Consider the following 26,779-nt stretch of genomic DNA (forward strand, 5'->3'; position numbering starts at 1 on the left):
ATCCCATTCATAGTACATTAAATATTCTACCTATTAAACGTTGCTAAATGTGTACAATATTAAATCTGGGTAAATCCAATTATCCCTGGAATCTAGGAACATTATCGATGCATGGTAAAACTACAGAATATAAAACATACGATGTTTTCTTCTGACCTTTATCAATTTTCTCTTTACAAGCGTTACTTTTAACATTGCATTTGATATCCATGTAAATAAAAGAGACTAAACTTGAGCAAAAAGGCTACGAAAAAAATTCTCACTGCATATTCGCCCAAACTGACTGTACCTTTGTCCAAGCCCCACTTCAATATTTCATTACATACACTAGCGCCTAAAGTTTTACCCATATCGAAGAATACTATTCAAGTTCAGAAACATATTGGCACGTTCATATTCATCTTGAAAATGCAAGGTTTTCAATATGGAAATAAAACAGGAAGGAAGCAATCAGTAAAGGGGTGTGTAATGTGTACTGAAAGCAGGCTATCCTATTTGGTATTCTAAATTTGTGGAAACAATGACTTCTTCATTCTTGAGCTACTATTTTTTGGCACGTAAGACAAATTTCCTTCACAATTTCTGCCGTGTTTGTCAGAACGTACATATGCCTCCCTGGCAAAATGGTCTTCTTAAAGCAATGCTTCTTGGACCTCTGCAACTTCCAGCCTTCCAGGAGTTCTGGTCGAACAAAACCGTCTTGTTTCCCGCCAAAAGCTGTGATGTCACAAGGTAACGGCTTCTCGTGTTTGCCATCGTAACTTTTCACAATTTCAATGGCGGCCTCTAAGCAGGGTAACAACCGTCGCATGATGGATGTATTGAGGAAGGCCCTTTCATCCATGAAACTGAACTTTACTTGTTTGATCCTCGCTAAATTTGCAAAGAGCTTTGGGTGATTCTCCAGGGTCTTTCTTAACAAGTCAAAGGTTTCTGGTGAGATATTAAGCTCTTTCGGGTGAGGATAAGGTGCTGTCGGAGCGTACCAAGCACTGACGAATAGGTGGCGAGGGCAGATGCTTTCTTCCTTCAGAAGGAGATGAGAAACTTCAAACGCAATCAGACTGCCCATGCTGTGACCAAAAAATACGAATGGAATGTCTGAAAGATGTGGCATGAGCTCATCGTGGAGAAGACGTGTAATATCTTTCATGTCTGTCAGTGGTTGCTCGCTTTCACGCCCTTCCCAACCCGGCAGCTGGATCATCAAGACTTGGATTCCAAATGGAAGCAGATGTTGTATCCAGTGAAGAAACATCGAAGGTCCTGCCCCGTTGGAGGGAAAGCACACAAGCTTTACTCCCAACGACGTGGGTACCTCACCCTCGATGACAACTTTATTCTCTTTGGAGACGGACGACACTTCATTGCCTAAATCAGCTTGGCTGGTTGAATCGGCCTTTGCCAGTATTTGTTTTGTGATGTTCTTCGAAAGCTCTTGGATCGTGTTCTTGTCGTTTAGTAGATCCACGGCTCCCACAGTGACCTCGAACTGCTGGCTGATCATCTGGCTAACCTCTGAAGCCATGAGGGAATCCAAACCAAGGGAAACAGGAGAGGCATCATGTGGTGGCTCATCGGACATCCCAAGGTGCTGACTGAGAAGCTTGGCCAAAGTCTTGATAACCATCTCTTTGGCTTTAGCGAGTGGAAGCTTCACAATTGACTGCTGCAGGCTATCAGCGGCAATTAGATATACGTCTCTGTCTTGAAACAACTCCTTGAAAATGGACATGGTTCCATGCTTTTCTCTAAAGTGTTGTGTCATGAGACCCTGATGTGTCGCTGCGTAAAGTTTCCGATTAAAGGAGCCTGAGATACCCAGGTGTGGTTGTCGAACTGACAAAGCACAACCGATCACACCAAGAGCCTCTTCGGGACTCATGCTTTCTACGCCTGTCTTCTCCCACATTTGAACAATACCGCGGCGAACTGCAAACCCAACGTCATTTATCAAACCAAGCTGTACTGCAGTCGCTGGTAAATTACGCCTGTGTCGATACTGGGCGAGGGCGTTCAAAAAGACATTGGCAGCACAGTAACTGCCTTGTCCCGCATTGCCAAGCAGAGACACAATGGAAGAGGTCATGATGAAATGATCGAGTTTGATGCCAAGCTTAAGCGTCAACTGGTGCAGGAGAAGTGCCCCATAAGCCTTGGGAGCCATGACACTGTTCCATGACTCTGCTGTGATATTTTGGATGAATCCATCACTGAAGACAGCGGCACAGTGGAATATGCCTTTCAAAGCCGGCCACTGGTCATCCTTCATTCCCTGCAGTGCCTTTTCAACGTCTGTGGCATTAGAAACATCCAACTGAATGTGTTGCACTGTGGCACCAACTTCCTTTCCTTTATGTATTACCTCATGTAAATCATCAGTTATTTCCCCTCTTGAACCAGTATAGATGTATCGAGCTCCTCTTGATATAAGCCACTCTAGAAGTTTGAGACCAAACCCCTTAATTCCTCCTGTGATGAAGTATGCCGATTCTCCATCAGCAACAAAACCATCGTGCTTAAGAGAAGGTGGCAACATAAGCTCCGCTGATGCTACCTGGATGACTTCATGTTTGGGGATTTCAACATTCTGTGCAGCCAGAGAAGACAGTTCCTTAACATTGTTGGTTTTGCATGTCAGGTGACTACCTTCCACATTTGGGTCAAACATTTCCCAGAGATTCGACAGAGCATCTGATATCTCGGCATCGGATAAACCTTCAACTGCTGACTGGAGATCTGTATCGAAGGTCACCATCTTCATCTGGGAAGGAAGCATCGGAAGTCTTGCATCTTGTCTCAGTCGTTGCATTATCACAACAGTGGCGTTTCTTCTCAACTTTGGCAACAACGACTGCAGTGTATGATCTAAGGTTGATGATCTGAGAGACAGAAACAGCACGTCAACTGACGCTTTATTTACCTCATTGAGACACCTCACAGATATCTCAGCGTTCGTTTCCACGAAATCAGCATGGCCATCAGTTAAGAGGACCACTTCGGCTCCCAATGTAGTTGACAGGTGCATCGTTGCGATATCACAACTATCTAGCGAGTCGAACTTGAAGACAAGACGCATACCTGCAGATACGTGCAAAGCCTGATTGAAGAAGACGGCAGTTGGGAAGTAATCGTTAACGATACTGACTGCCTCTTTGGGGTTCAGGTGGGAAGGCACCTCAACTAAATCCTTTGACAAAGCGGTCATTGACGATTTGACTTCCTTACAAGAAATAAGGCCCAAATACGTTCCGCAGACATCTTTTGATTCCGATGTGTCAACTCTACCAGCGTACACTAATGTTATGGGTTCTAAATGGCTGTCCCCTTCCAACTTATGCCCATTGCAAACACTAAAAGCTTCGACCTTTACCCGGACAGTGCCTGAATCGGTGTTATCAAACTCACTGGAAGGCGTTTTGTGAATGAAGACACGATTACGATCAGATATCTTTTGCTCACCAACTGACCAGAACTTTGTTTGAACAACCCCTGAAGCTTTGGAGAGATTTTCCTTTGTCAAGCGAGGTGAAAAGAAATCCCACGTTAGAGCCTGATCTTCTGGGTGTGTGGAGTTGGATGTCCTTGCGGCGACTACATTTTCGTCATTCAGATAGTAATCTTCCTTGTAAAATATTTCGCAAGCAATCTTGGCGCACTCCAGGCTGTTTGCGATCATGGGCAGGTCAACAGTAAACACTCGAACCGAAGGCTCTTCGTGACTGACTGTGACTCCGATAGTGTTGAGGATGGCCGCAAATGGGTTGACGTCGTCCTCTTCTTTTGCATACTGTGCGCCCTTTGTGAATAGAATCAACTTAGTCTTGGTCCCCTCCTTCTGTAAAGCCTTTATGACAGAGTAGCAAAACAATACGCCTCTTTGGCATTTCTCAAACTCATTCTTGCGCATGACAGACCCCGAATTCAAATGTACATCAGAAACCTCAGTGTTCATCATGACCAGAACCGCATCAGATTCTTTATTGTCAGAAACGACGGAAACTGCCCGTTGCAAAGCATTGGCACTTTTCGTATCAATGACTGTTACATCATAGGTTTCTACTTTCACCAACGAATCTACAAATAAACCACTTAATTCTGTATCATCCGGGAAGACGACCACTTTGTTTTTGGCGGATTGGAATTCAGATGGTCTGTTTGTTACTTTCACTGAACCAAAATGTTCCCATGACAAACTCCACATCTGGGGCTCCATCTTGTCAGCTTGAATGGTTTCAAACACAAGTTCCCTTACTGAGCAGAATACTTCATTTGTGGCTGCGTCAGCCACATCAATATCACAGAAACGCTGGTCCTTTCCGCCAATTTTCGCGTGGATACAAACATGCGGTGAGGTTGGAGCAGAGAGAGTGAGCGTCTTGATGCTTCTTGGAACCCGATACACAGGTTGGAATGTTTTGCTAGAAGCCTCCATTTCTGCTTCTGTTGCTAAACTTAGGAGCACGGCAAAGGCTTGCAAGAAACTATCCATGAAAGCTGGATGGTAAACGTAACGATGGAATTCTCTCTGCACACTTGGAGGGGCAGCAGCATACAATAAACTTTCTCGAAAATCTTTAGAACTTGATATCTTCCGAACTCCTCTAAATGTCGATCCCAGTTCGAACCCAGAACCTGATGCCTTGGTGTAAAAGTCCTCATCTTGAAGGATCCCTTCACACCTTGATATGATGCTCTCTACATCAATAGTAGCTGTCTTCACCTCACTAAGATTGGCTACAGATGAAGAGATGATGTTTAGGTGACAATGTTGGATCCACGTTCCTTTTGACGCATCGTGGCTCCTGAGCGTGAAGAGAGATTGTTCTGGTGTCTTCTTCTCAACTGTTGTCTCCAAGGTACCTTCGCAATTTGAGGCAAACATGAATCGATCGAATTGCACTCCACTCAGAATCAGAGGATAGGGATCAGAGCTCATCGATCGAGCTGCAGCAAGAGCTGTTTCCATGTAAGCAGCAGCAGGGACAACCACAGCCCCTTGCAGGACGTGATCCTGAACCCAAGGTACCCGAGATGCATTCAGGTCAGCTCGCCATATCTTCACCGGACTTTCTTGAAGATAGAAGGTAACCCTGGGCTCTCCCAAGAGCATGTGCTGGCCATCCCTCACAGGAAAGAGAATACTCTCCTTTCCTTGCGGTGAAATATTTGTGCACATTTCTCGCCGCCACGGATAGTGTGGGACCGACTCTACTCGGCGAAAAGTCGAGCTGAACAGGCTATGAAACTTCACGGGAATGCCACTCACATGAAGCCTCATCTGCGCCAACAGGAGATTCTCAGAATCGTTTGCCGTCGTGGTGGTGTCTTGGGGCCGTAGCAGAGATGCAGTTGTGACGAATTTATCACCTGTAGCCTGAATTGAAGCCAGGGTATCTTTGACAGCTGGCAGGAGTGAGGGGTGAGGACCTATCTCCACGAACACACGAAAGCCATCTTTTGCCAGATTCTGAATAGAATCCATGAAGGAAACCTTCTGTCTGATATTTTGATACCAGTACTCAGGAGAGTTGGCCTCCTCAGGCGTCAAATAACGCCCAGTCACAGTTGACATCATTGGAATCGTGCGTCCCTTCTCCGACGCGTTTTGTACCTTAAGAAACTTACCCGCTTTTTTGAGGAAAGGGTTCTTTACAACCTCCTGCTGTTTGCTGTGAAAAGCATTATTTACCTTAAGTACCACACACTTTATGTTATCTGACTTGAGCTCGTTAGCCAGACCCTCAACAGCCGAAGTCTCACCTGAAAAAACGATTTGACCTGGGCTGTTGATAGCCGCAACATCGAGCACTTGCCCATGCTTGCTTTGACTGGCGAATTGGACAGCGTCTTCAACACGATTCAAGACAGCCACCATCTTCCCTGAGCCACTGGTCTTACGTAGCTCTCTTCCTCTCCGGTAGATGAGCTTGACTGCGTGTTCCAGACTAAGGAGACCTGCTGCGTAGGCTGATGCAACCTCTCCTACACTATGACCAACCACTGCGTCTGGAACCACATCATGCAACTTCCATAGATCAATAAGACCTATCGCAACCGCACACAGGCAAGGCTGGCTAATTTCTGTGGGGATGCAGATAGTAGAAAACTCATTAACAGTTTTAAATAAGACGAACAATTCTTGGGGTTGTGACGTAATGACAAATGACAATTCAAAACAACAGTCATCCAAAGATCACAAACTATGTTCACAATAAGGATTCATAATGTTACCTGTTTGATTGATTCTCTCTCGGTCCGTTTCCTCAGACAGCATGCTGACCAATGACCACGTCGCTCCACATTTCTGCAGCTGCTTGTCGATAACCTTCAAATTTAATTAATTAGATTTATTTCAACAGAACAATCTTTACTTTGGATAGTAGCATTTCTAATTGTTTGTACTTTTTCAGTACGAACGCAAGAGCGTAACTAAGGAACCTTAGTTTTTTCAAATTCTTTGCTGACTTCCTTTGCGTTCAATATCTTAATTTCGAGTCAATTTAGTAATATTATAAGCAAGGAATTGTGCTAACCTTCATCTTTGAAGCAAAGTCAGGCTGTGTATGCATCAACTCTCTCGCCATGCCCCACCACTGAGTACCCATGCCGGAGAAGACAAACACCATCTTGTGTTCAGTTCTTGTGGCTGATGGAGCTACACCTTCAACAGACCGATCCAAGGTCTGCTGGCCTCCAGCTTCAACTTTCATTCGAAGTTGGTGGATCGCATCTTCCTTGGAGTTGACAGCAAAACCCACACGGTGTGTGTGGTGCTGTGAACGACAGGCGGCCGTGTACAGACACGAGTAGAAAGCATCGTCTGGCATCTGTGTGTTATCGGTAAGAAAGTATAGCCAATCTTTTATTTTTTGACGAAGAGCATCGGAGCTGGCTGCAGATAGGAGGAAGCAACTCAACTTTTTACCAATCTTCATGAACTGGCCATTCTCTTGAGGATTTGTTGGCCCTTCAAGAACAATGTTTGCATTTGCTCCACCGAAACCAAAGGAACTGCAGCAAGCTAAGTGCCAACCGTCTCGGTCTGGCCACGGTATCAGCTCAGTTGGGACATTTATTTTTAGCGCCTTGAAATCGATGTTTTCGTTCGGTGTTTTAAAATGCACGACTGGTGGGATCTTCCGTTGATACAGACACAAGGCGACCTTGATAATGCCAGCGACTCCTGCCGCACCTTCAGAGTGACCCACATTTGATTTGACGGACCCAATATAGAACGGAGGATGTTTGAGTCCTCTACTTCGTCCCATAGCCTCGCCCAAGGCACCTGCCTCGGTAGTATCCCCAACCCGTGTTCCTGTGCCATGAGCCTCTGCGTAGACAATCTGATGGGGGTCCACTCTGGCGTTGTGACAAGCGCTCTTCACCAAATCCACCTGCGCGTCGAAACTTGGGTTTGCAATACCCGGTGTGCGGCCATCATTACTCAGTGCACCTCCTCGCAGTACAGCGTAAACTCGATCGCCATTCTTCAGAGCCTCGGACAACGGTTTCAAAACCACAACCCCGGCACCTTCGCTGCGTGAATATCCATCCGCCGATTGGTCAAAGCTTTTGCACTTTCCGTCTCCTGACAGCATACCAGCCTGACAAAACCCAATGGATGTAACTGGTGTAAGGATCAAGTTGACTCCTCCAGCAAGAGCCATGGTACAGGAGTTCTGTTTGAGTGCCTCACACGCCAGATGGATGGAATACAGGGAGGATGAACAGGCAGTGTCCACGGAGAAACTGGGTCCACGCAGATCGAATTCGTATGAGATGCGGTTGGACACCATGCAGGAGTTGGTACCCGAGTTAGAGTATTGATTCATGTTGTGGACTGGTGTACAGGCAAATGATGAGTACTCCTGTGCCGTCACGCCCATGTAGACACCTGTCTTGGAACCTCGTATATAAGAAGCTGGTATCCCAGCATTCTCAAGCGCCTCCCACGTGACTTCAAGAAGGAGTCTGACTTGTGGATCTAGATGAGCTGCTTCGTCTGCATGAAAATGAACAGGAAATTGAACAGAAAATCAAATATGCGAATTCTTGATGTTATACGTAAAAGTTGATTTCGATTTCATTTCGTCCAAGGGGACAAAGTGGCCTGCCTTAATATTTTTTTGGATTGCTTGTAACTGCCAGTTAGACTAAAGCTGCAAATAAAACGTTGTGTTTTTTACAATTCAATAAACTCTCTCATTTAACGGTTAGGTGTTAAAGCGGGGGTAATCATAAACCCCACGTCGGTCGGTGGTTAGATATTTTTTTTTTTAAGATACAAGCCGATAGGCTAAGGCAGTTTGTACAAGTTTTAATCCACCTGAGGCCATACTTGGGCTTCAAGGTAAGGGGTGACTTGCATTCATGGTCATGTACCTGGCAAATGATTAATGACATTGTTTACGTCTTTTGATAATACCCCAGATTCGAGCAACAAGTCAGTTTTGCTTGAGGAGCCGCACTGTAGTCGGATGACCAAATTACACCTAGCCAAAAATATTACAGTTTCGAGTCAAAATGCTTTCGCAATTGTCAAGTTTTTAGAAATATGCCCTGCTAGGCCAAGTACAAGTGGCGGACCGCCTCCTGGGCACAGGCTTTTAACAGTCAATGCATATAAACAGATTAAAAAGTTGCTGTATTTTATCGACTTTTGTAAAGTAATTGTTGTTGTTCCCTTACTTTAGATGAGATATACAGATTGTTTTGTAAAAATGGGGTGATCCAAAAAACTTACCGGGTGGCATATGAAAGAACTGCCTGTCGAACATGTACGGGTCCTGAGAGATGTAGCCACCGTTCTTGATGTACATCTTGCCCGCCCTCTTCTCTCCAGGACTTAGGAAGTAGCTGGCATCGAAGCGATCTGCAGGTACCGACGTGGTGCAGTCTAACCCCTCCACCAACATCTCCCAGAACTTCTTGACGTTGTCGATCCCGTTGCCATAGCGACAGCCGATGCCCACTATGGCCACTTTCTGGTTTTGGCGGGAGAGTCCCGCGTCCATGTTTGTACCACGTGATCAAGAATCAGCTTGTCTGCTTCTGTGTAACTGATACAAAATGAACAAGAGGGGTTGACATGAAAACCTACAAACAACGTACGTATTTTTTTTCTTTTAAAATAATTTTCCGCGGTTTTTATTTCAAACGGAATAACGCAGGAACTTCAGAAATGATACGAACATCAACCCCCATACAGAGGTGTGCATGCAAGTGTGACGTCATGACCACTGTGGAGTGCTGTGGCCTCGTGGTGAAGGGCACTGGATTCGTGGTCTGTGGGAAAAGCTGCGGGTTGTGGGTTCGAGTCCAGCCGGGGTCATGGTGCGTGTGCCCTTGAGCAAGGCACTTTGTCACTCATTGCTTCTTTCAACCCAGGAGTAAATGGGTACCTGTGAGGGCAGAGATGGCTATTGTGATTGAACAAACTTGCTTGCGCCTAACAAGCAGCATCGAGCTGTATACTCCCCAGGGAGCTGAGATGGTAATTGGAATGTTTAATTGGCCCAATGACCAGGGGTAATAATAATACTGTAAGCGCTGTGATTTAGTTTACTAAAAAGAGCGTTCTTACATGCCGATTATTATTATTATTACTGTATTTTGACGACGTCATCAGGTATCAATGTACAATGTTTTAAACGGACCGTATTATTTCAATCATAACTCACGACCAAAACGAAGAATCAAGTGTATACATGGTGGTCAGATTGATCATGACTAGGTGCACGTAAGGTCGCTTGACCTCTTCTTCCGGGTTAGCTGAAGGTCAAAGTTAGGATAATTTAAAATACCGAAAGAAGCGTGTATATTGAAACAAACGAAATTCTTCCAAACGGTTCAAGGGATGACAAGGGTGCAATGTTGCACAACTTTTTCAAAGATATGACAATTGTAACGTTATTATGACGTCATCACATATCCAATTACAAGCAATTTATTGTCGAAACCTGACATTATACTTTTAATATATTTCTTAAACTGAATTGATAACCAGGTTCATTTTTTTCGAGGTGGTTTATATTGTCTGACCTTTGACCTTTACTTCCGGAAAGTAGAATGATAAATGAATATCACTTGAAAACGGAAGCATTTTACCTAAATAGTAATACTATTTGAGAAAATGTTCAGTGAGTATTAGTTAAAAAATAAGCGTCATAATGACGTCATCCTCCGAAAGGACGCCCTCTGCGTTAGTTTAAAGAAAGGTTTTTTAAATTTAAAAACCGCACGTCAAATTTTTAGCAAATTGCCCCTAATCATGGATTGGAAAACAAATGAATTCGCAAAGTTTCATAATGCTGACATCATCAGACCAGAAGTTATTTTAGAGAGACTTTGTAAATGATCTGTGACCGGCCAGACTTAAATTCCTGTAATTATGCTGCCAGGTCCCGTCTGTAAAATGTTTCTTTGTCGATGTCTTGTTTTTTTAACATAAACAGCGATGCGAAAGTTGTCGAAGCATTGCGAGCGCCCTCTTGTGTTTTCCGATGATTAGAGCATACCGAGTTGCGTAACAATTTGCATATGGCATGCAGTGCGAAAAAGCCTTTTATTCCGTGCAGCGTTATAAAAGCATAGGGCTTCGGACGTACATTCCGTGATTTTTTCGCTAGTTTTCTTGGAGAGTAAGCAAGCATGGGTAGGTCACTTGACTGCTTGTCGTCGCTGCTGCCAGCCACACAGTGGCGTAGCCAGGAATTTTTCAGGAGGGGGGGGGGCGCTGGGGGGGGGAGGGGGCTGGAACATTTCATGGGGGGCGTCATGTAGGGGCGTCACTCGCTTCTCAAAAGTGGGGGGGGGGGGGCATACCTTGATCAGAACTGATGCGAGCGCGTAGCGCGAAGCGCGAACGGCGTGGGGGTTCGGGGCCCGCTTAATTTCTTACCACTTTCCTCCCACTTTCCTCCATGCTTTAACTAATATTTTCTTAGCAAAAGATAATTATTTGAACATCGTTTTCGAGGTTCGAGTCATTGGATCAGCTATCGGTACTCTGAGCTATAGGCGTGGGGAAAAAAATTGGATTCTCGATGCTCTGTGGTGTGATCTGTGGTGTGAGGCAATTTCTGACCACTTTAACCAATATTTTCTAAGCAAAAGATACATTGTAGTACATACTAGGGCCCTGTAAATGAGACACGAGTTCAAAAATCTGGGGGGGGGGGATTTGATATTGTGTCCCCCACCCTTCAAAAAGTGTGTGGGGGGGACCAGTCCCCCTGTCCCCCCAGGATTGACGCCCCTGGCGTCATGTAGATCAATGATGATTTTTTTAGAAACTCAAAATCTCAGTGGGGGGGGGGGGGGGGGGGGGGACTGGGGGGGGGCGACAAGGCTGTCGCCCCCCCCCCCCCCCCCCCGTGGCTACGCCACTGATTTCAAGGAATTTTAATTGGTCTATTATTATTATTTAGCTTATATGAATGGAGGAAAAAGTTAGTGCGTGGCCGATTCGCGTGATATCACTGAATGAAACTGTGTGACCCACGGACCACCTGTCTATAATACGTGTTCCGTGGTGTGAGCGAGCAGTGCAGTGGGTGTTAATACGCATTTTAGATTATCATTATGCGCTATGTCACGCCGGTTGTCAGCTTAGTGGTCCGCGGTCGCCGGTCGAAGGGTCGTTTCTCAGCGGTCATCATGTGGATCATTCGCGACTATTTAGATTTAGATCAATGATCAATTGGGGGGGGGGGGGCGACTGGGGGGGGCAACAAGGTTTCATGGGGGCGGTCCCCCCCACGCCCCCCCCCCCCCCCCCCGGTGGCTACGCCACTGCAGCCAAACCTTATTGCGAGCCAGCTTGTCTATATGTTGCTGTGTTTCGTACGTGGTTTTGCCATGGTTAGCACGCCGCATGTGCATACACATATCGTGTACATGCATATCGTGTAGTTTGCCCAAACATCCCGAGGCATAGGTACACATGCCGCAACTGCTCCGGTAAGTGTTTCAACTTCGTAAATTTTGATGTTATCTTAAATAGCACTTTGCGACACATTTTTATGCCATGAATACTCAAGGTTGAAAGCCAAGTCTGTATAAAACATTTTTTATGCTATAAAATAAATATACCAGGTTGAAAGCCAAGTCTATATGAAAATTGTGCATATATTAATTGAATTTTCGAGACCGAACCTCCTTGTAATATTGACTGTATACTTGCACATACTTCGATCCTAAATATGTTGAATTATAGGGTCAATGCACTTTATTGAACTCAAATTTGGATAGCGTGGATGGAAAGAGAAATAAGAGAATGTTTTAGCCTGGAATGAAACACATGAGACATATAGATGGATGCACGAATACAGAATATTGAATACTCTTTTTATGAGCATTGCTGTTTAAACAAACAAATGTTAAGAAATAGATGTACTGTATAAAATGCATTGTAAATTCATCAATATAGCATAACTACGGGAGTGTACACATGTACTGTGGAAATGAAACATTTTTGTTGGCACTGATGAATATTTAATATTCCTTCATCGAAACATTTATTAATATTTATGAGATTACTTAGGCGAGCCCTCAAATTAGAATCCCTCCCCAGACCGTTCGGGGTTGAGCCCGCCCAGTATGTTGAAGGGATTGGGACCTTGCATGGAACCGATCGGCCTGGATTAACTCCACCAGGCTTCTGCACCATGGCTCTGGCTCATCACAAAGGAACCAATTTGCGACGCGCTAATCCTCCAGTAGGCAACAATGGCTGTGATGAGCTTCATAGAAGTTGCCGCTGGTAATCCGAGCGGGCCGAATAATCCTCCAACAATGGCCAGACTTCAATTTATGTTGCCTATTGTGAAACCCTGAGTCACCAGTTTGGACCGATTGGGGCGTCACGCTTCAGTGACCGGGTGGCTTCTGGCTTCGTACCGATTGGGGTGAAAGAAATTAGCATACCGGACCCGGTACCCGAACGGTCTGTTATCTGATGGCTCGCCTTAATATGTACAGTAATTTTATTACAGCTACTGCTTGTGGTTCTGTGGTTCCTGATGGTCACAAATAGAGAAGCCTTCTCGAGTAGACCAGTGTATCCTATATCCAGCAACCATAACATTTGGTTACGTGTTTAAAACATTATTGCTTGAAATGTGCCTAAGAAATTGGAGATTTAGAGATTTGGAGATTTGGATATTAATGTGTTGTAAAATTATTGCAAAGCAAGTGCTTGTGGAGATTATATCTCCTTGATTAAATTTTCATGCCTTTAATATTTTTATGTCTCTCTTAAGAAATGTACTTGTAGATTCGCACCAGAAACATTTCTATAGAACAAATAAATGGAAATTGAGGTTTATAAAACCGCTAATGCAATTTCTCCTGACGAGAGATAACCAAGGATAAGGAGAGATGGTTATTTAAAATAATTGAATAATTGATTAATTGGATTCATATTCATTGTATATTTGTAATGAAATTAAATTAATTTCTATTCTTCTGTTTTCTGTTATTACAGACTGCTGAAGAAAGACTGTCGTTTTTTTGGTTTGTATTTTTTTGTTTTGTGGTAATAACATTTTGATCAATTAACTGGAATTATATCCCTGTGTCACTTTCAAATTTTCTGCGTAACCTCCCCAGCTCGATCAATATTTAACAAGTTTAAATTAATATCCATTGTTCTGTATCTACAAGTCTAGAGATCATTGTTGCTAAAATGATAATAATAGTTTCATTTCTGACGATGGGCAGCATAATACTGCGACGTCACCAAACCGGAAGTCAGGTGTAATATATACGAACACATACGTTCGTGTTATTTTCTAATTCCCAGAAGTTCTTTTTACTTTATGCGGCATAACTTGTCTTAACTAAATAAACATTCGTTAATCACAATTCAAACAGATGAAGTCATCAATACGGAAAAATCGTGTAAATAAAATGTGACTTGAAAACTCTTGTTCCCTAAATGTATTTGTTCAAATTACTAAATGCTCACTCGGTAAGACCCGAGCAACGTTTTAGAATTGTTTATATTAATATTCTTGAGTGGTCGGGCACAACCCGACCACTGTTTAAAATCGTTCTGATAAATCTTGTTTCTCTCTTTCTTTCGATCTTTTTGCCCGGATATAGCAACAAATGGCATACAAGTAGCATCTTCCTTCATTTCAAATCCAGCGCACTTACACGTTGGGCGCGTTACGTCATTGAAGTTAGTATGCGTTTACGTCACCGAACTAAATACACACCTGTCTCGATGCATGCACTTAGAGACGATTTCGCTTCTCTTACTTAGCGTACCAAAATCTCTGGCACGCAGTGTATTAACAGTACACATGTGTGCAATATCTAGATCATTATCATGTGATTTTATCTGTACTTTTGAATTTTTAATTATTTTCGGCGTTTTTTTTTATTCATCTAACCAACAAATCATGTTTATATTCTCATTCGCTTTGTTACATGTTTGGTAGGTCATGATAATAGCCACATAATTGTCAAACAAATGTGTGACGTCATTACGATGTCATAAAAATGTCATTTATAAAAAATCAAACGTTATTCGGTTATGGAACTCGGTTCAATATTTGAAACTGATCATTTACATAACCGCACAATGCTATCTAGACACAAAAACAATAGAACAATTCTAAATACAAAAAAGCCATATGTTCTGTTTATCGAAAAGACATAGATCTATTGCTTTCACAGTTTGTGTTCATAGTGCCCCTTCCCCCCCCCCCCCCCAAAAAAAAAAATAAACAACAAATTACGCTCAACGGTCAACATTTCGGCTCGGGGAAAAAAATAGAATTTGTTAAAAGCACGGAAGAATGTTGTATCAAGATTGAGAAATAGCCAGGCTTAAATGTACATAAATATTTTTTTGATGGGGGACAATAGTCTTTCTTCAAAATGGTTCACAGCATGAACTTGAAACTTTAACCAAGCATTTAATTCTGATACAGAGGATTGCTGTGAGGTTATGGTGACATCAGATTATAGTGAAGAACGTGACGAATTTCGTTCATTAACAACCCATGAACAAAATAAACAACCAATGTTTATACTTTGTAAAATGATTGAATGTATATACATTTACGCATACTAAAAGCAAAGTCGCTTAACATTTCCTTCCGGGTTTACCGGAACGTTAAACCTTGATTATTAAAAGTTCAGACAGAGACGTCAAACCCTGCACCCGATTTCACGAAGCGCTGCGACGCGTCGCAACTCGAGTTACGACGTGTAACACTTCGCAACTCGCGACGCGTCGTATCTTCCATTTCACGAAAGTTGCGATGTGTTGAACGCGTCGTAAGTTCCTTGACAACGGCTTAAAACACGTCGCAAGTTAAGACGTGTCTAGTGGTCGTCGCAAAATAAGAAGAGTCATTTCTAAGCCATTTTTATGCCATAAATATTACATTAACGAGATTATAATACCGAGGCAATGTGTGTAAAGTTGTAAATAGAAAATTCATTGCATAGTTATGAATTAGACCGGAATATTAGGGTTGAAATTTCAAAGTAGCTATACAGTCCACTGACAGCTTGTTTTCCTTCAAAATTGCATCGCACGGCCGTCATTTTGTTTTACGTTTTAACAAATTTCGAACTGAGATCCGACGACTCTTTGTTGAATATCAGACGACTATTTACTGTACGCTGACTAAATACATAAAACAGTCATCGAGTTGTGCTATAAATACACCTACGACGCGTCGCACTTACGACGTGTTTCGTGAAATGGATCGCAGGACGCGTCGCAGCTGCGACGCATCGTAGAGATACGACGCGTCGCATCGCTGCGATGCATCGTAAGTTACGAAGAGTTTGATGAAATCGGGTGCAGGGATGTTAAAAATAAAAATAGTAACCTCTTCATGACGTCATCAGGTAAAAAAAAAATACAAACGACTTAAGGTTAAAATAAAAAAAAGTACTTTGAACCATATCTTTTGCACTGAATGGTGGACAGAGTTCATTTTATTTTGTGGTTTTCTGGATATTGCCTTGAACAAGTATTTTATTGCCGAGCACATAGCCGCAGGAACTTTAGTTTCAATTGGACCGGAAGTGCACTGAGATCAGAAATGAATCAGGCGTGGATCCAGAGAGGGGGTTTGGGGTCAACCCCCCCCCCCCCCCAACGTCTTACAAAAAAAATAGAAATTCTTGAAAAAAAATGCGAAAAACCCAATTTTTTTTAAAAATAATGTCCGCCTCTGGGGTATTTGTGCATTTTTCATTAACCGCCCCCCCCCCCGCCTCCGGCGCTTTTGGATTTTACGGAGGCAATGTGTCCGGAGAAAAAACACGTGTTTACATTTCAGATTTTTTTACGCAGATGAAACCCCCCCCCCCTGCGAAAATTCCTGGATCCGCCCCCTGTGAATATAACTTGAATACAAAAGCATTTTTTTCAGTTAAATACATGTTTATTAGGGGATGCCAATCATTTAGAATTCAATGGTTGCGTCATAAAACATCATTGAGTTCGTTCCAAATAATATAAAATGTGTTCTTTTCATGAATGTACCTCTAGTTGTAAGAACTTGTTTTTAACATCTGCAGAAACGAGTACTTGTTCATGAGTTGAATACGAGTACGTGTATTTTTTGTTGCGAGTACGAATACGAGTACCAATCTCATAAGTACGAGTATGAGCACGAGTACGAATAAAAGTACCACAACACTATTAAAGATCATCACAGATCAACTGTCGTGAAAGCATGTGTTCTGATATCATGGAACCGCATGCTTTCATCGAATTTGTGATAAATTCTTTGCGTTTTTAAATCTTACCTATATGGCTGCACTGATAGTCGGACTTCACGATCATCAAATTCTCTGCACGAGTCGGTTTGGCTGATTGGCTCACAACTAAATCCAAACCAGTTTGATCATCAGTATTTAAAGGCCTGTCCTTGGATCACGTGGGTACGGTCACGTTGGTCTTGCGTCTACCGTATCTCAGATCCAAGTCACCGATAACCAATCGTAAAGACGCTAGCTGGGACGCGCTCCAATCATGATTTTGTAATATGTTTCATGTGAAAGACAATTGGCAACATGTTGCACCATGCCGCAAACATAACGATACAATGGCATTGTGTGCTGCCCTCTGGAGGTGATACGAAGTTCGATGGGTATACATTAATGTCCATGCATCGAGCCACTACGTCCGTTGTGGAGCAGGAAACGCCTCTCTGACTAGATTGTCTGCGAAAATCTGGTCATTTTTTTGACAGAAACTCTGTCAGGAGTTGCGATCCCCGTACAGGGGAATGCTTGAGGCCCAAAAGAGCACGATGGTTTAGGACTGGTGACGCGCATGGTGATCCCTCATGTAATGTCTACCAGTCCTGAAAATTCGGGCAAAAAAGAAAATGAAATCGAGAAACTCGCCATTAACCACTTAGCGAGTTTAATTACCATAAAGCGCATGCGTCAGTATGTAATTCAATGGTTTTCGGACCCAGAGCCATGCAACAGAAAAAGGGACTTTATTTTATCGATATTAAAGTAGGACTTGATAAAACAGTTAAAGAAAAGCAATCCACCTCTATGGTAAACAAGAAGGGATGTACAATTCCGGGGATTCGAACTAGCTACCTGCAGAATTGTGCCTACCGACCCAGCGTATCAGGACAGGCTGCCCGAGTGTAGTGCCGTAAGCTAGTTTGAAAACATGTTCATATAACATAATTTAGATATATTGGACTCAAATGTTTCCAATTATTTACGATATCATTTGTACAGAAGTATCTGTAATAATTTAGAGCATATCGTTTGATTCCCTAAATGTATTGATCTGGTTCAGAACCATGATACAACTATTTCCATTTTACCAGCCGAGCACACGACAGTCCGTGTTTTTACATTTGAAAGTCCGCCACCAAATGTGACGTTACTTTTCCCAGAAAGCCAAGCGTGTACACCACAGCATTCCATTTGCCTCATTTTTTGGCTTTATTGAGTATGTGTCAACCCGTGTTTTAAGGGGGGAAGCTAATCGAACGCACCTGAAACTTTGTGTGACGAAAATCAAGACGTCATCAAAACTGTGATTTTTTTTTGATTTTTTTTTTTAAACATAAGGTGTCATTCGATTGTCATGAAACTTAGTGGGTAGACAGATTATGTCCCCAGACTGACAAATATGAAGTCACGTCACAATGACGTCATATTGTGATTTTAAAATTATGTTTGCATATTCACAATTTTCTCCTCTTTCACATCGCCGGAAGGTGCCTTTTCTGAGCAAATGCCTCTTTTTGGTGTTGCCGACCCCAGTTTTAAAAGCGTTCCGACGCCGCCGCCGATTGGCGTAACACATGTGCAGGTGTAAGTAAAAATTATACTCACCTGTTAAGTACACAATACGGCCCCATTTTACATATTTCAGTTGCACAAAGGTTCATCTATTTGCTTTGTTTTGTCTCAAAGGCCTTTTTTGATGACCGTGAATCGTCAGTTCCGTAGACTTGAGTCAAGGCGCATGGCATCCCGGACACGTACAAAAACGACCATGCGAGTGGCCCGGGGCTCGTTGGCTCCGTGCGCCGTCACTGCAACTTGCGTGATCACGATTTTAACCATGCCACCGGCTCCGCTGACTATAATATGTAGTCTAATGGCACCATACCTTAGACTTAGCGTAAGCACGACAAAAATGAAAGTTCTTAAGCTAGCTAAGGGATCTGAATTAGAATCAGACAAACAAGAAAAATAATACCTGCAAAGCAGTGTCTCGACACTGACCTCAGTCACACAAGCCTTGTGGACAGGCTCTGAGGCGAATTCTGTTATACTGGGATTTCGGCAGTCTGCTGCAACCCATGTTTACTGCCATCGTCGGATTTTCCAATCTGCCATGGATTCCGGAATGTGTGGGCTAAGGTGGTGGGGACCGGAGTCGCGCCTGCACCCCACCTTAATATTTCACGCGAGTGGCTCACTTTTGCCAATCGTCTTACCTCCGAGCCTAGCGGTGATGGGCGACAGGTGACGGGAACAGGGAAGGTGAATCCTGGATGTCTTCAGCCTGAAACCCACACGTTGGGGCAGGTGTGTGATGGTCGGTGGCTATGTGACACTGTGAAGACACTGGCCACAGGCAGCTGCATCCGCGGCTGAGCGGGTCTTTTTAGACGGAGCGTTGCTCACCCCACACCAGGGGAAGGATCTAGAAAAGGTGATTTAAACACGCTCTTCACAACATGGCCCGGCATACTCTGTGAGTGTCTCAACTCCAGTATCCTGATGATGACATGGTCCCAGGCTCCCAGCCTCATCTGCCAGCAACCTCCAATATGCCACCGATACCTTCGTCGAGGCCTACGAGTCTGCTGGCCTTGAGATCAACATCGAGACTAAATTCCTTGCACAAGACTGCCCACTTCAACCTGCTTCCTCTCCTCAGATCACTATTCATAGAGAGCCTGTGGAGCAAATTTCAAAACCTTGGAAACATTCTAAATGAATCAACAATCGCATTCGGCTGGCTGGCACACTCCTCATATGGGCGACTACATCGTCGAGTATTTAATAACCACTCCTTGACGTCCCGTACCAAACCCCAGGTGTATCGTGCTGCTGTACTCTCCACATTGCTCTATAGCTGTGAGTCGTGGGCTTTGTACCGGCGTCACGCACGTGCTCTGAAACGTTTTCATCGAAAAAAACCAAGGGTCATTCTCAGGATAACATGGGAGGACCACATCCGTAACTCTGATATTCTCCAACGTGCTGAGATGACCAGTATCGAAGCCATGATTGTGAGACGTCAACTGCAGTGGTTCGGACACGTTAGAAGGATGGAGGACACCGCTCTACCAAAACAACTTTTTTTCGATGAACTCAGCTCTGGCAAGCGCCCACGTGGAAGACCCAAAAGACGTTTAACGGACCTCCCCAAACTGAACCCGCACCGCTGTGGAATTCCCATTGACACCCGGGAGGACAAAGCAGCTAACCGATCCACCTGGCGCTCCACCGTCACACGTGGAACTAGCTTTTCGAGACCTCACGCCTTGAGCAGGAGGACGAGAAAAGATGCCGAAGGAAAGAACGGGCGTCTCAGCCTTACTCAACCCTGCAGTTCTCCTGCTCCATCTGTTGACGACCAATACGGTCATGGCTAGGACTATACAGCCACGAGACCAGTCATCAAGAGCGAGGGAGACAGCAGCAAAAGTAACAAACCCTCGAATCGAGGATTGCCAGACCACGACAACGACGGATTGAAATATGGCCAGATGATTGGTCATGAAAAGTAGACATACAAGACAGAAGATTTAAACGAAATAATGTTTTTCTTTCCCACAACAGTGTTTTGTGTCACAACATGGAGAAAAACTTGGCGATGGGCTGCAGTGGCAGTCCAAACAGAACATTTGCCTCACTTTTGCACAGGAACGATGGTCCACGTCGACACGCTATCTCAAAAATTAATTGGAGCATTGAATTGTATAATGGCCAGATGATTGGTCATGAAAAAGAAGACAAACTACACAGAAGATTTAAACGAAATATTGTTTTTCTCTCCCTAAACAGTGTCTTGTGTCGCGACACGGGGAAAAACTTGGCGATGGGCTGCAGTGGCAGTCCAAGCAGAACATTTGCCTCAATTTTGAACAGGAACGATAGTCCACGTCGACACGCTATCTCAAAAATTAATTGGATAGGAATTGAATTGTGACCAGATGATTGGTTATGAAAAGAAGACAAACTGGACGGAAGATGTAAACGAAATATTGTGTTTCTCTCCCTAAATAGTGTCTTGCGTCGCGATACGGAGAAAAATTTGGCGACGGGCTGTAGTGGTAGTCCAAACAGAACATTTGCCTCACTTTTGCACAGGAACGATAGTCCAGGTCGACACGATATCTCAAAAATTAATTGGAGCATTGAATTGAATTGTGGCCAGATGATTGGTCATGAAAAGAAGACAAACTAGACAGAAGATTTAAACGAAATATTGTTTTTCTCTTCCTAAACATTGTCTTGTGTCGCGACAAGTAGCAAAACTAGGCGATGGGCTGCGTGGCAGTCCAAACAGAACATTTGCCTTACTTTTGCACAGGAACGATAGTCCACGTCGACACGCTATCTCAAAAATTAATGTGAGCATTGAATTGAATTGTGACCGAATGATAGGTTATGAAAAGAAGACAAACTAGACAGAAGATTTAAACGAAATATTTTTCTCTCCCTAAACAGTGTCTTGTGTCGCGACACGGAGAACAACTTGGCGATGGGCTGCAGTGGCAATCCAAACAGAACATTTGCCTTACTTTTGCACAGGAACGATTGTCCAGCTCGACACGCTATCTCAAAAATTAATTGGAGCATTGAATTGAATTGTGGCCAAATGATTGATCATAAAAAGAAGACAAACTAGACAGAAGATTTAAACGAAATATTGTTTTTCTCTCCCTAAACAGTGTATTGTGTCGCGACACGTAGCAAAACTTGGCGATGGGCTGTAGTGGCAGTCCAAACAGAACATTTGCCTCACTTTTTCACAGGAACGATAGTCCACGTCGACACGCTATCTCAAAAATTAATTGGAGCATTGACTTGAATTGTGGCCAGATGATTGGTCATGAAAAGAAGACAAACTAGTAAGAAGATTTAAACGAAATATTGTGTTTCTCTCCCTAAACAGTGTCTTGCGTCGCGATACGGAGAAAAACTTGGCGATGGGCTGCAGTGGTAGTCCAAACAGAACATTTGGCTCACTTTTGCACAGGAACGATAGTCCAGCTCGACACGCTATCTCAAAAAATAATTGGATAGGAATTGAATTGTGGCCAGATGATTGGTCATGAAATGAAGGCAAATTAGACAGAAGAGTTAAACGGAATATTGTTTTTCTTTCCCTAAACAGTGTCTTGTGTCGCGACACGTCGAAAAACTAGGCGATCGGCTGCTCTGGCAGTCCAAACAGAACATTTGCCTCACTTTTGCACAGGAACGATAGTCTACATCGACACGATATCTCAAAAATTAATTGGATAGGAATTGAATTGTGGCCAGATGATTGGTCATGAAAAGAAGGCAAACTAGACAGAAGATTTAAACGAAATATTGTTTTTCTTTTCCTAAACTGTGTCTTGCGTCGCGACACGGAGAAAAACTTGGCGATGGGCTGCAGTGGCAGTCCAAGCAGAACATTTGCCTCACTTTTGCACAGGAACAATAGTCCAGCTCGACACGCTATCTCAAAAAATAATTGGATAGGAATTGAATTGTGACCAGATGATTGGTTATGAAAAGAAGACAAACTAGACGGAAGATTTAAACGAAATATTGTTTATCTCTCCCTAAATAGTGTCTGGCGTCGCGATACGGAGAAACATTTGGCGATCGGCTGCAGTGATAGTCCAAACAGAACATTTGCCTCAATTTTGCACAGGAACGATAGTCCAGCACGACACGCTGTCTCAAAAATTAATTAGAGCATTGAATTGAATTGTGACCGAATGATAGGTTATGAAAAGAAGACAAACTAGACAGAAGATTTAAACGAAATATTTTTCTCTCCCTAAACAGTGTCTTGTGTCGCGACACGGAGAACAACTTGGCGATGGGCTGCAGTGGCAGTCCAAACAGAACATTTGCCTTACTTTTGCACAGGAACGATATTGTTTTTCTCTCCCTTAACATTGTCTTGTGTCGCGACTCGTAGCAAAACTTGGCGATGGGCTGCAGTGGCAGTCCAAAAAGAACATTTGCGTCACTTTTTCACAGGAACGATAGTCCACGTCGACACGCTATTATCTCAAAAATTACTTGGAGCATTGAATTGAATTGTAACCAGATGATTGGTTATGAAAAGAAGACAAACTAGACAGAAGATTTAAACGAAATATTGTTTTTCTCTTCCTAAAAAGTGTCTTGTGTCGCGACACGGAGAAAAACTTGGCGATAAGCTGCAGTGGCAGTCCAAACAGAACATTTGGCTCACTTTTGCACAGGAACGATAGTCCAGCTCGACACGCTATCTCAAAAATTAATTGGAGCATTGAATTGAACTTTGGCCAAATGATTGATCATAAAAATAAGACAAACTAGACAGAAGATTTAAACGAAATATTGTTTTTCTCTCCCTAAACAGTGTCTTGTGTCGCGACACGTAGCAAAACTTAGCGATGGGCTGCAGTGGCAGTCCAAACAGAACTTTGCCTCACTTTTTCACAGGAACGATAGTCCACGTCGACACGCTATTATCTCAAAAATTAATTGGAGCATTGACTTGAATTGTGGCCAGATGATTGGTCATGAAAAGAAGACAAACTGGTCAGAAGATTTAAACGCAGTATTGTTTTTCTCTCCGTAAACATTATCTTGTGTCGCGACACGTAGCAAAACTAGGCGATGGGCTGCTCTGGCAGTCCAAACAGAACATTTGCCTTACTTTTGCACAGGAACGATAGTCCACGTCGACACGCTATCTCAAAAATTAATTGGAGCATTGAATTGAATTGTGACCAGATGATTGGTTATGAAAAGAAGACAAACTAGACAGAAGATTTAAACGAAATATTATTTTTCTCTCCCTAAACAGTGTCTTGTGTCGCGACACGGAGAACAACTTGGCGATGGGCTGCAGTCGCAGTCCAAACAGAACATTTGCCTCACTTTTTCACAGGAACGATAGTCCACGTCGACACGCTATCTCAAAAATTAATTGGAGCATTGACTTGAATTGTGGCCAGATGATTGGTCATGAAAAGAAGACAAACTGGACAGAAGATTTAAACGAAATATTGTTTTTCTCTCCCTAAACATTATCTTGTGTCGCGACACGTAGCAAAACTAGGCGATGGGCTGCGTGGCAGTCCAAACAGAACATTTGCCTTACTTTTGCACAGGAACGATAGTCCACGTCGACACGATATCTCAAAAATTAATTGGAGCATTGAATTGAATTGTGGCCAGATGATTGGTCATGAAAAGAAGGCAAACTAGACAGAAGATTTAAACGAAATATTGTTTTTCTTTTCCTAAACTGTGTCTTGCGTCGCGACACGGAGAAAAACTTGGCGATGGGCTGCAGTGGCAGTCCAAGCAGAACATTTGCCTCACTTTTGCACAGGAACAATAGTCCAGCTCGACACGCTATCTCAAAAAATAATTGGATAGGAATTGAATTGTGACCAGATGATTGGTTATGAAAAGAAGACAAACTAGACGGAAGATTTAAACGAAATATTGTTTATCTCTCCCTAAATAGTGTCTGGCGTCGCGATACGGAGAAACATTTGGCGATCGGCTGCAGTGATAGTCCAAACAGAACATTTGCCTCAATTTTGCACAGGAACGATAGTCCAGCACGACACGCTGTCTCAAAAATTAATTAGAGCATTGAATTGAATTGTGACCGAATGATAGGTTATGAAAAGAAGACAAACTAGACAGAAGATTTAAACGAAATATTTTTCTCTCCCTAAATAGTGTCTGGCGTCGCGATACGGAGAAACATTTGGCGATCGGCTGCAGTGATAGTCCAAACAGAACATTTGCCTCAATTTTGCACAGGAACGATAGTCCAGCACGACACGCTGTCTCAAAAATTAATTAGAGCATTGAATTGAATTGTGACCGAATGATAGGTTATGAAAAGAAGACAAACTAGACAGAAGATTTAAACGAAATATTTTTCTCTCCCTAAACAGTGTCTTGTGTCGCGACACGGAGAACAACTTGGCGATGGGCTGCAGTGGCAGTCCAAACAGAACATTTGCCTTACTTTTGCACAGGAACGATATTGTTTTTCTCTCCCTTAACATTGTCTTGTGTTGCGACTCGTAGCAAAACTTGGCGATGGGCTGCAGTGGCAGTCCAAAAAGAACATTTGCGTCACTTTTTCACAGGAACGATAGTCCACGTCGACACGCTATTATCTCAAAAATTACTTGGAGCATTGAATTGAATTGTAACCAGATGATTGGTTATGAAAAGAAGACAAACTAGACAGAAGATTTAAACGAAATATTGTTTTTCTCTTCCTAAAAAGTGTCTTGTGTCGCGACACGGAGAAAAACTTGGCGATAAGCTGCAGTGGCAGTCCAAACAGAACATTTGGCTCACTTTTGCACAGGAACGATAGTCCAGCTCGACACGCTATCTCAAAAATTAATTGGAGCATTGAATTGAACTTTGGCCAAATGATTGATCATAAAAATAAGACAAACTAGACAGAAGATTTAAACGAAATATTGTTTTTCTCTCCCTAAACAGTGTCTTGTGTCGCGACACGTAGCAAAACTTAGCGATGGGCTGCAGTGGCAGTCCAAACAGAACATTTGCCTCACTTTTTCACAGGAACGATAGTCCACGTCGACACGCTATTATCTCAAAAATTAATTGGAGCATTGACTTGAATTGTGGCCAGATGATTGGTCATGAAAAGAAGACAAACTGGTCAGAAGATTTAAACGCAGTATTGTTTTTCTCTCCGTAAACATTATCTTGTGTCGCGACACGTAGCAAAACTAGGCGATGGGCTGCTCTGGCAGTCCAAACAGAACATTTGCCTTACTTTTGCACAGGAACGATAGTCCACGTCGACACGCTATCTCAAAAATTAATTGGAGCATTGAATTGAATTGTGACCAGATGATTGGTTATGAAAAGAAGACAAACTAGACAGAAGATTTAAACGAAATATTATTTTTCTCTCCCTAAACAGTGTCTTGTGTCGCGACACGGAGAAAAACTTGGCGATAAGCTGCAGTGGCAGTCCAAACAGAACATTTGGCTCACTTTTGCACAGGAACGATAGTCCAGCTCGACACGCTATCTCAAAAATTAATTGGAGCATTGAATTGAACTTTGGCCAAATGATTGATCATAAAAATAAGACAAACTAGACAGAAGATTTAAACGAAATATTGTTTTTCTCTCCCTAAACAGTGTCTTGTGTCGCGACACGTAGCAAAACTTAGCGATGGGCTGCAGTGGCAGTCCAAACAGAACTTTGCCTCACTTTTTCACAGGAACGATAGTCCACGTCGACACGCTATTATCTCAAAAATTAATTGGAGCATTGACTTGAATTGTGGCCAGATGATTGGTCATGAAAAGAAGACAAACTGGTCAGAAGATTTAAACGCAGTATTGTTTTTCTCTCCGTAAACATTATCTTGTGTCGCGACACGTAGCAAAACTAGGCGATGGGCTGCTCTGGCAGTCCAAACAGAACATTTGCCTTACTTTTGCACAGGAACGATAGTCCACGTCGACACGCTATCTCAAAAATTAATTGGAGCATTGAATTGAATTGTGACCAGATGATTGGTTATGAAAAGAAGACAAACTAGACAGAAGATTTAAACGAAATATTATTTTTCTCTCCCTAAACAGTGTCTTGTGTCGCGACACGGAGAACAACTTGGCGATGGGCTGCAGTCGCAGTCCAAACAGAACATTTGCCTCACTTTTTCACAGGAACGATAGTCCACGTCGACACGCTATCTCAAAAATTAATTGGAGCATTGACTTGAATTGTGGCCAGATGATTGGTCATGAAAAGAAGACAAACTGGTCAGAAGATTTAAACGCAGTATTGTTTTTCTCTCCGTAAACATTATCTTGTGTCGCGACACGTAGCAAAACTAGGCGATGGGCTGCTCTGGCAGTCCAAACAGAACATTTGCCTTACTTTTGCACAGGAACGATAGTCCACGTCGACACGCTATCTCAAAAATTAATTGGAGCATTGAATTGAATTGTGACCAGATGATTGGTTATGAAAAGAAGACAAACTAGACAGAAGATTTAAACGAAA

At 43.0% G+C, this 26,779-nt stretch overlaps 1 protein-coding gene across 1 annotated transcript; it reads right to left on the reverse strand.

Annotated features, from left to right (window-relative positions):
- Positions 1-469: 469 nt before the first annotated feature.
- Positions 470-9,017, reverse strand: LOC119729221 (phenolphthiocerol/phthiocerol polyketide synthase subunit C-like). Its single transcript, XM_038201799.1, has 4 exons — positions 8,747-9,017; positions 6,537-8,005; positions 6,235-6,328; positions 470-6,084 (listed from the first exon to the last, which is right to left on the reverse strand). The coding sequence occupies exons 1-4, from the start codon at positions 9,015-9,017 to the stop codon at positions 530-532; spliced, it is 7,389 nt and encodes a 2,462-aa protein (XP_038057727.1). The 3' UTR covers positions 470-529.
- Between the last annotated feature and the right edge of the window lie 17,762 nt (positions 9,018-26,779).

This window comes from Patiria miniata, unplaced genomic scaffold (genome assembly GCF_015706575.1).
Source record: "Patiria miniata isolate m_02_andy unplaced genomic scaffold, ASM1570657v1 HiC_scaffold_1, whole genome shotgun sequence".
Lineage (NCBI taxonomy): Eukaryota > Metazoa > Echinodermata > Asteroidea > Valvatida > Asterinidae > Patiria > Patiria miniata.

Excerpts from the sequence above, each read along its gene's own strand:
- LOC119729221 (XM_038201799.1), bottom strand. The coding sequence starts at position 9,017 with ATGGACGCGGGACTCTCCCGCCAAAACCAGAAAGTGGCCATAGTGGGC. Across the intron at positions 6,329-6,536 it reads ACTTTGCTTCAAAGATGAAG|GTTATCGACAAGCAGCTGCA; the intron begins GTTAGCACAATT and ends TTAAATTTGAAG. Across the intron at positions 6,085-6,234 it reads AGAGAGAATCAATCAAACAG|AAATTAGCCAGCCTTGCCTG; the intron begins GTAACATTATGA and ends GCATCCCCACAG.